Here is a 10,006-nt window from a genome sequence, read left to right as displayed (position 1 = left end):
AACGGCATATCATTAGGAATTCCGACGCATTGCAATTTGAAATGAATCCTAAAATGTCTGCAAATAAATGTAGAGGTGTATACATCATCATTTGCAAGTGTGTGTGTGTGTGCATGCTGGATGACATCTTGTGTAAGCGTGTGTGTGCGTGCGCGCGCGTGTGTGGGAGAAAGACTCACTGGTGATGATGAAGATGATTCATCTCAGCAGCGTGGCTGCGGCGCTCCTCTGCGGTGTGTCCACCTCCATGATGATGAAGAAGAAGTGGAAAAAGAAGTCGACGGCCATCATCATCACCCTCATCAGCTCGCTCACACAGGCTGGCTGGCTGGCTGGCTGGCTGGCTGGCTGGATGGATGGATGGATGGCTGGCTGGCTGGCTGGCTGGCTGGCTGGCTGGCTGGCTGGCTGGGTGGGTGGCTGGCTGGCTGGCTGCTGCTGCATGCGGACGGACCCAAGATCCTTTCGCTCGCGGTGGAAGAGGTTTCACTCTCTCGCGGGCAGATGCTGCGGCATCTGCAGAAGAGCTAGAGAAGCCTCATCGACGATGCTAATGATGATAGTGAAAATAATGATAATAATAACAGTAGTTGTACTACTATCATTATTCGGATTATTATTATTATTTATTATAATTATTCATCCATTTTCTATACCGATTGTCCCCACGGGGATTATTATTATTATTATTAAAGGTTTAAAGTGGCAGTCCTACCAAATTGAAGTGTCAGCGGAGTGAGTGGTCTTTCTATATACCTTCACTCTTTTTTTCTTCACCCTGCAAGCTTTCACTTCATCTCCTTGACACTTCCTTTTTTCTTCTTTACATAGACCTACATACATACAGACAGACAGGCAGGCAGGCAGGCAGGCAGGCAGCCAGGCAGGCAGGCAGGCAGGCAGGCAGGCAGGCAGGCAGGCAGCCAGGCAGGCAGGCAGGCAGCCACGCAGGCAGGCAGGCTGTACACACATAGACTCTATGTACGCATTTTGGTGTCGCTTGACCGTAACCATGACAACACCACTCTCGGTGTGTATTGCTCAATATAGTACGTATACATTGATCAATCCACACCGAGACATATGCGTATCAATGTAGCATGAGTGTAGGCAGGCACGTGTGTGCAATCTGGATGCCGCCCCTGTGTGGTCGAAGCAGAAATGTTTGTCAGACACGCACGGAACCAGCTGCATGGTCAAAGACGACCACATCGCAGACACATGATGGCAGCAAAACTCTCTTTCCATTTGGGGGAATGGAGTCAACGGGGACGTTTGTCCTTTCTTCTAGTGTTCAAAAGTCATTCAAACACTAGCAGAACTTCTACTTTATTGAAGCAGAACTGCATTCAAGAAAGAAGACAAAAATAAAAAGCACATTCTGCCATGTCATTCAAAATTCTCCTGCAGGTTTTCTTTGTTAACTTGTTATTGTCTCATGCTTACTTGGACTCGGACCATCTCATGGCCACAAATCTGTCATGTCTCGTCCCCAGTTCTGTGTCTGTGTGCTCGCCCCTCCCTCTCTTCCTGTGTGCCCTTGATTGGTGTGATCACACGCACCTGCCTCTCATTACCTGTGTCGTATTTAAGTTCTGTTTGCGTGTCACTCGCCGTCGGAGCATTGCTTGAGATGTGCGGACAATGCACGTGGCACTGTCATGAGGTGGTTTGGTTCCTGTCTTTTGTTTCACGTTTTGGCGATCAGTCCTATTGGTTTCGTTGTTTAGTCACGTCAGTTTGCCGGGTTTGTCTTTTGAGTTCCTGCAATAAACCCTGGTCCAAGCTGCATTTGGTCGCCCCGCTCCATTCCTCTCCGTTCGTGACAAAATCTCTGACTTTAATTGCTCCAAATGTCTTGTGGTCTTGAGACTCTGACCTTGATCATTGTCCGAACAATCGTGCTTTGTGTCATGTCTCGTCCCCAGTTTTGTTAGGTGTTCAGGTCGCCATGGTTTCTGTTCGGGTTCTGTCATGTCTCGTCCCCCCTTTTGCTATGTGTCCCTGATCATGTCCATAGTTTGTCAGTGTGTCTGTGTGCTCGCCCCTCCCTCCCTCCCTCCCTTCCTCCCTCCCCACCTCCCTTCCTCCCTCCCCATGATCAGTGCAATCACACGCACCTGCCTCTCGTTACCTGTGTTGTATTTAAGTTCTGTTTGTGTGTCACTCGCCGTCGGAGCATTGCATAAGATGTGGACAATGCATGGCTCACTGTCATGCGGTTTGTTTGGTTCCTGTCTTTTGTTTCACGTTTTGGTCGGTTAGTCCTGTTAGTTTGTTGTTTTAGCCACGTCAGTTTGCCGAGTCCTTTGAGTTTGCTTCAATAAACCAAGCTGGTCCAAGCTGCACTTGGTCGCCCTGCTCCATTTCTACACTCCGTTCGTGACGCTTTGCCTTCGTTGACGTGTCTAGTGGCTGTAAGACTTTTTTTATTTTTTTATTTTTTAAAGTTGTTGTTTAACACATCAATATATAAACTCCAAGGCATAAAAGTTGTAATCCCAAACTTCTATTTGATTTCCAGCTCTCTATAAGTTTCTGTTACCAAGTTGGAAAAAAAGACAGACACACATTTGAATGCTGACAGTTCTTTATGCATTGAATGTTTGTTCCCACAATAGCAAATACGCATGAAAGAAGATGAGAAGAAAAGTTGAAAGTTAACCTAAAAATATCAAGGCGACACTAAAGCGGAGTAATTTTAGGCGAAGAAATTTAGTGATGAGACGCATCCATGATGCAAACGTACGAGAAGGTATCTGTGCAATCCATATCGTCCCACTCTCCATCTGTAAAAAAAAAAAAAAAATTGTAAGTATGACTGCATTCAATTCTTCTTAGCAAACCTCAAATGTTGTTACTTACCATCTGTTTCCATTACTACACAGTCACCGTCGTCATCGGGCTCTCCATCAGCAAAGTTTTCGAAGGAATTATCCGAGCCATCAGTCCATATGAAATCGTCTTCCTAGAAGACCAAATCAAATTTCCTTTGAAAAGACTCACATTGGAGGACGCTTTTGTTTGTGGCAAATCTCTACAGAACACAAGTGAAACAGATTTTTGAATATTTTACCATAATTGCATCAGTGTAACCTATCCAAGCTTCGTCGGCATCACCAGCCGCCCGAATCAGTTCAAGAACAAACGCATTTTCCAGACCATCTTGAATGGAGACCAGATTCCCACCAAGAATGTTGCAGACGCTCTGAAGAGGAAAAAAACAAACAAAGAGTAGAAATAGAATTTCAATATATTTGGACTTTGGAACAAAGTTTGCTGCCATGAAAAAACAATTCTTGTAATTGTGTAAACAAAAACAAAAATGCAAATACCTCAGCATCTGCAAAAGTTCTGATCTGTTCTTGGTAGATGTAACAGGAACTCTTCAACAGTATCCAGTCATTTGGACAGTAAAAGGCTGCAGCGCAATTGTTTATTTTTTTGGGAGGAGGAAAAAAAAAAAAAGATGTCAATTGAACTTAATGTCAATTGCTGACGATTCAAAGGTATTCGCGAAAGCGTCTTTGAGGCCGAGCTACCAACCTTTCACAGGAGCGGTACTCTAAAACCATTGTCGGGAAGAAAAAAGATGCTTTTAAAATCACAGAAACGATAACACAATAATAAATATGTACACCGATTGAAGTCAGTAGGTACGATTTGGACTCACGACTCCAGTCAGCAGTCCGCTGATCCCGCAAAGGAGGAACAATGAGCCAAGAGTGAATGCCATCTGCAAGGTTGACACCAAAAACACATGATATTCGTAAACATCAAGACACGTCAAATTTCTTTTGAAAAGCTAGATTGTAAAATGGCATCCTTACCTTTATGGTAGCGAGTGGTGCTTGATACTGACGACGAGTCTGGGCGCTGCTTATATACATACAGTTGATGACCGTCTTAGGAATTTCCCAAATTTTTTTGTCATTGACATGCTGCCAGGCATTTCAAATTCTTCCTCATTGTCACAGAACAATTCAACAAGTGCTCTTTTGTTTCCGCCGCATCAAATTTGAACAGGTTTTGCCAGAAAACCTGTGGAATCACGGAAAGTAGTCCTGATTCCCGTAACATGCAAGCACACAATTAAAAAAACGGGTTGCAATTACACCAGGTTTGATGAGTGAAATGTACGTCATTACAGGCTACTTTTTCCGTACCCGTCACACAAAGTCAGTCTTGACTCGACTGACTTGGTTTAGATTGCCCTTAATCCCAAAGATGTCTCAAAGGGCACAATTGCCAATTCTTCTCCTTATCTTCATCCCTAGGAGGGCAAGGAAAAACTCACAAAACTACAACTGGGGCAAAATGTGTTCAGTTTTTCATTTAGGGAAAGCAAAACCCGGTTGTCCTCACTGTATCGGGAAGTGGTCCATTCATTTTCCCTCGGAAGCAACAGATTATTGACGTTGGGTGTTCCAATGACGCAGTCAAAGTGAATTTTGGGTTGCCGCTGGAAAAAAGACCAACACTGCAACGAAAATCGGATTGAGTCATTAAACCAATACATTGATTTACATATTAATTACATTGTTGTTGTCTTATCTGATATGATTAACTTTAGTATAGTTATAATAATAATAATAATGATAACAAAATAAATAAAAATAAGAATACATTTTATTTAGGCGCCTTTCAAGACTCAAGACTAATAATAATAATAATAATGATAATAATAATAATACGTTTTATTTGTTAGGCGCCTTACAAGACTCTCAAGGTCGCCAAAAATGGCATCAAAAGCTTGATTTGTTCATTTTATCTCAGGCATGTTTTTAGGCAGGGCTTTTCAAGGGGATTTGTCCAAAAGATCACTCTTATAAGCAAGAAGCAACTCGGGAACCACCGCTTTGGTTGAATATTATTCTATTTTGCACCGATAGAGCTATACAGTCTACTTATTTGCATCTGTAGGTCTGTTCTCAGCTACATTTGAGATTATTTCGATGGGCAACACAAAATCTGCCGGAAAATAAATCAAGTATAAATAAGAGAGAAGGGGTGGCGAAGGGTGATAATTAATTGCCTCCAGCGTGTGATTGCAAGTTGACTTACTGAGAAAAAATGAACCCAGTGACCCTTTCTAGTGATTATGATCGAAAGAACATCTTGCTACATCATGCTACGTTTCACCCAGCCAGTAACTTTCCACCACAACCATCGCCCACTCATCAATTTAACACCTGCAACTGTTCCTGCTCGTCAGCCAGCTCCCATTTGAATTGGAATTTTTGATGGCACACACCGTCACATTATTATTATAGACAAATTTCCCCATTCATTCTTAATGGCACATCCAACATTTGACATTTACCGTTTTTTCCCATGTATAATGCGCAAAATTTAACTAATTTATTGTCCTAAAATCTGGGGTGCGCATTATACATGGGTACAAATTATTATTATTATTTTATTTTATTTTTTTATCCGGATATCATACGGAGGCCGCCATTACAGATGCGCTTTCTTCTCTGCTGTTCACTTCAAACACGCTCCATACGAACACAATGCTCTCGTATCAGACGCTTGCTCGATCACCTGCTCGTTTGCTGTCACAATGTACCCTACACAAATCCGAAACATTTCTTCGCTATTGAGTTTGCTAGCGCATGCGCAGTGATACTGACCGGCAGAATAACATCCGGTTGTTCCCAAAGATGATCTTTTTTCTGAAATAATTTTACGTTTACGGACTTAAGTAGGAGTCAAAATTTGCGTGCGTATTATACATGGGTACAGGCTTTTTTCCAGCATCAACATGCCATTTCTAGGGTGCGTATTATACATGGGGGCGCATTATACATGGAAAAAAACGGTACTTGGTTCCAGTTTGAAACTCACATCATTCAGCACATTCAAATCACATTGGGGAGGATTTTCAACACTTCCAAAATTGCCACATGCAAAATTTCACAAAATGTCGTTTTCCCCTTCAAATTTCTACATTCCTTGACCGATTCAACCCGTTGCAACTTTAAACTGTTCATCTTATGCCTACCTATTCCAAAACGTCCCAATTACTCACAATTCAACCTTTTTTAAATTTAAAATCTACGCCAAATTTCTTGACCGATTCAACCTGTTCCAACTGTAAAATGTTCATCTTACGTTTTTTCTCCCATACCGTTTTCTCATTTATCATTTTTTGTGCTTACCATTTTTCTTGTTTAGCGTATTTCTCGGCTACCGTTTTCCTCACTTACCATTTTTCTTCGCTTACCGGTTTTCTCGCCGACCGTTTTCCTCGTCTACCGTTTTTCTCATTTTCTCGGATGTTCGATTTTGAACAATTACAGCTCACTCCCAGTCATTGTATAAACTTTCCTGTCATTCAGTATCGTTTGACATCATTCCGTAGCATTTCCAGCCTTTTATTCAGCTTCTTTGCCTTCATACGCAATCTCTCCAGAAATGGCAAATTCTACTTATTATTATTATTATTATTATTATTATTATTAGTGCCCGAAGTGTTTCCATAATTGGCATATTTTCCATTGTTTTCCATTAAAAAAAAAAAAAAAAGGAATAGAATTTGCATTGTAGTTTTGACAAATGAGTTACAATGAACTGTGAGCACTGTTGGCAAAAGAACAAAGAAAAAAACAAAAACAAGAGCTCAATAGGATTAGAAATGATTTTGAATGCCTACAAGTTAATGTGTTGGACAGCTAATGATGAGGAATAAGATTTGATTTTTTAATATTCTGAATTAATGGGTGTGTATCTGATCCCATGAGTGTCCTTTCTCTGCTGTTGACTTCCAGGTGACAAATCCAAGTGGATATTTTACCGACTGACCGACCGATCGACCTACAAGTATGTTTTTGTTTGTCTGTATGCTTCTGTGCGTGGGTGCAGACTGAAAGTTCTTCTCTACTGAGCCACGGAACCAACTGCTAAAAACGACCTTAACGCAGCTACTGCATTAAGACACATGATGGCAGCAAAACTCTCTTTGGATTTGGTGGAAATGAAAACCTGAAAAGTCTGCATGATTCTTTCTCTTCATATTTATTTATTTTTTTTAACTTCTTATTCAGACAGGAGCTGAACATCTTTATTGGCAGAGAGCTGAATTTCAAAAAAAGAAAAAGGCCACTCTAAATCTCTTCTTTTCATTGGTCCAAATGTCTCGCGGCCTCGAGACTCTGACTTTGATCCTTCTCCAAACTCGTGCTTTGCCTTGGTTGACTTGTCCAGTGGCTGTAAGACTCTTATGTTTCGCCTTCACATTGTGTCACGTCACAAGACTCTGTCATATATATTTTTGAAAAAGTTCTTGTTTCACACCTCTAGATATAAACCCCATGACATAGAAGCTGGAATCCCAAACTTCTATTTGACATCCGTCTTTTGTTCTGAAACCCAAAAATGTCTTCAGTTTACAACAAAAACAAACATTTTGAACTTGCTGTTCCAATACTTTTGGAGCGGACTGTTCTTTGCACTCAACCAAATTACTTCTTCCGCCATATCAAGGGCAGTGCCTCATTCTTTAATTGACAGGTTGGCTGTGTTCACACCCACAATAGCGCAAAATACACTTTTTTGACTCTACCGAGCTGCGCCTGTTTGTAAATATACCAGCCTCTATGCCCCCCCGCACAGCGAGAACCCAAACATATTTGAATTCCACATCCAAATTCAGTTTTAAGGGGCACTCCTATCACAATGCTTTTTTTTAAAACATGCAGGCTGGCTGGCCCATCTGCGATTGCGTTTTATTTTGAAAGACACATTGAGAAGCGAGTAAAGAAGCGAATGAATTTTAATGCATACGTATGAGTTATCCGCTGTATCGGAAAAGGAAAATGTAAATAGAGTACGCGCTTGCCCGCAAACACATTCATAAGGCACCAACTGAGTTGGTGATGGTGATTTCTCACTTACCAAGTTGGAAAAATAAGACGTAAACACATATTTGGATGCTGATAGTTCTTTATTCATTGAATATTTGTCCCCACAACGACAAATGAGCATGAAAGAAGAGGAGAAGAAAAGTTGAAAGTAACCCCAAAAATATCAAGGCGACACTAAAGCTGAGTCATTGAACTCATGCATAGTGCAATATTGTAGGCCAAGACATTTAGTGATGGAACGCCTCCTTGATGCAAACGTACGGGAGGTCTGTTGTGCAATCCACATCGTTCCACTCTCCATCTGTAAAAAAAAAAATAAATCACGTGTAAGTATCACTTCATTCAATTCTTCTGAGCAAACCTCAAATGTTGTTGTTACTTACCAGCTGTTACCATCTCTACACAGACACCGTCGTCATTGGGCTCTCCTCCTTCAAAATTGGTGAAGTCCACATCTGAGCCATCAGTCCACATGAAATCGTCGTCCTAGAAGACCAAATCAAATTTGAATGTGTCTTTCTTTTGTAAAGACTCACATTTGAAGATGCTTTTGTTTGTGGCAAATCTCGACACAACACAAGTGAAACTGATTTTTGAACGTTTTACCGAAACTGCATCAGTGAGACCAATCCAGGCTTGGGTGGCATCACCACCCGCCCGAATCAGTTCAAGAACCAGCGCATTTTCCAGATCACTGTGAATGGAGACCAAATTCCCACCAAGAATGTTGCAGACGCTCTGACGAGGAACAAAAAAACAAACCAAGAGTAGAACGCGAAATGTCACTTTTTGGGTTCATCTGACAAGATATTTCGACTCGGCACAAGGTTTGCGGTCAACGACAGTCTTCCATACCTCGGCATCTGCAAAAGTTCTGTTCTCAGATTCATAGATGTAACAGAAACAGTCCAACTGAGTCCAGCCTTTTGGACAGTTATTGTCTGCAGCACAATGGTTCATTTTTTGGGGAGAAAAAAAATCAATTCAACTTGGTGTCAACGGCTGACGACGCAAAGGTATTTGAGAAAGCCTCTTTGAGGCAGAGCTACCAACCTTTCACTGGAACAATTTTGGCGGACCACTGTCGAGAAGAGAAAGATGTTGTTAAAATCGCCAACGCAATAGTACAGCTGTACTTCGATTGAAGGTACGATTTGGACTCACGACTCCAGTCAGCAGTCCGCTGATCCCGCAAAGGAGGAACAATGAGCCAAGAGTGAATGCCATCTACAAGGTTGACACCAAAAACACATGATATTTGTGAACATAAAGTCACGTCAAATTTCATTTGAATAGCTAGATTGTAAAATGGCATCCTTACCTTTATGGTAGCGAGTGGTGCTTGATACTGACGACGAGTCTGGGCGCTGCTTATATAGGGTTGATATATAGGGTCCTGGAATTTCCAATCTTGTTTTTGTCATTAACTTTCTACCACACCTTTTAAAAACATCTTCGTTCCCACGGAACAATTGCGCTTTTGTGAAATGATGCCGTCCTCTTCATGACTGTAGCATTCTTCCACACCCTTGAATAGTTGGCCATAATGACACCAACAAAAAACATGTAATTAAAGTGGAATTGTTAGAAAACAGTCAGTCATTCACCGGATCAATTGCATGTCTGACGCAGTTCAGTTTTCTTTCTGTGTGGTGTGAATAGAGTGGGAATTTTGGCTTCCATGTGCTCTACAAGGGCGACCAGTCAAGCACGTCTGTCTTGGGCTCCAAAGTCAGCTGAGACGGACGCCTTCTCCCCGCCAGTATGTAAAGGATAAACAGTGAGGCAGTCAAAGGATCTTTTGGATGGCAGGTGGACAAAGACCAAAACCAAAATAAAAACTTGATGTCATCAAAATAATAAATCGATTTCTTGCTCCTTGTCATATGACTGCTAAGCCTGTCAGGTTAGTTCTGCTAACATCATTCCAGATGACCCTACTGCCGAAATGCTTTCATACACAATGCGGACATCTTGTTGACAGCACTCATTTGAAATACTGATATATGCACTCGGACCTTCATTTGTGGATGACGTTCATTTGGTCAAGGACGGGAGGCGGGAGGAGGAAGACGAGGGAGGAGGGGGAAGGAAGGGGGTCCAATGATGGCGAGAATTAATTGCCTCCAGCGTGTGAT

At 41.8% G+C, this 10,006-nt stretch overlaps 2 protein-coding genes across 2 annotated transcripts; both read right to left on the bottom strand.

The window, feature by feature from the left end:
- Positions 1-2,577: 2,577 nt before the first annotated feature.
- LOC119119771 (ladderlectin-like) lies at positions 2,578-3,811 on the bottom strand. Its single transcript, XM_037246375.1, has 6 exons — positions 3,674-3,811; positions 3,547-3,565; positions 3,336-3,421; positions 3,077-3,208; positions 2,866-2,968; positions 2,578-2,789 (listed from the first exon to the last, which is right to left on the bottom strand). The coding sequence occupies exons 1-6, from the start codon at positions 3,734-3,736 to the stop codon at positions 2,716-2,718; spliced, it is 477 nt and encodes a 158-aa protein (XP_037102270.1). The 5' UTR covers positions 3,737-3,811; the 3' UTR covers positions 2,578-2,715.
- A 4,118-nt stretch (positions 3,812-7,929) lies between these two features.
- Positions 7,930-9,095, bottom strand: LOC119119757 (ladderlectin-like). Its single transcript, XM_037246356.1, has 6 exons — positions 9,033-9,095; positions 8,922-8,949; positions 8,724-8,809; positions 8,475-8,606; positions 8,252-8,354; positions 7,930-8,169 (listed from the first exon to the last, which is right to left on the bottom strand). Exons 1-6 carry the CDS (start codon positions 9,093-9,095, stop codon positions 8,096-8,098), a joined length of 486 nt encoding a protein of 161 aa, XP_037102251.1. The 3' UTR covers positions 7,930-8,095.
- Positions 9,096-10,006: the final 911 nt, after the last annotated feature.

Source organism: Syngnathus acus, chromosome 2, assembly GCF_901709675.1.
Source record: "Syngnathus acus chromosome 2, fSynAcu1.2, whole genome shotgun sequence".
In the NCBI taxonomy this organism is placed as follows: Eukaryota; Metazoa; Chordata; class Actinopteri; order Syngnathiformes; family Syngnathidae; genus Syngnathus; species Syngnathus acus.
Note: the sequence above shows the minus strand (reverse complement) of the source record. Positions and strands in the feature narration are given on the sequence as shown.

Bases quoted from the DNA above. Each gene is read 5' to 3' on its own strand.
- LOC119119757 (XM_037246356.1), bottom strand. From the start codon at position 9,095: ATGGCATTCACTCTTGGCTCATTGTTCCTCCTTTGCGGGATCAGCGGA. The intron at 8,950-9,032 runs GTGAGTCCAAAT...TCTTCTCGACAG, and splicing joins GCGGACTGCTGACTGGAGTC to TGGTCCGCCAAAATTGTTCC. The intron at 8,170-8,251 runs GTAAGTAACAAC...TTTTTTTTACAG, and splicing joins TGTAGAGATGGTAACAGCTG to ATGGAGAGTGGAACGATGTG.
- LOC119119771 (XM_037246375.1), bottom strand. From the start codon at position 3,736: ATGGCATTCACTCTTGGCTCATTGTTCCTCCTTTGCGGGATCAGCGGA. The intron at 3,209-3,335 runs GTATTTGCATTT...TTTCCTCTTCAG, and splicing joins GAACTTTTGCAGATGCTGAG to AGCGTCTGCAACATTCTTGG. The intron at 2,969-3,076 runs GTAAAATATTCA...TTGGTCTTCTAG, and splicing joins GTTACACTGATGCAATTATG to GAAGACGATTTCATATGGAC.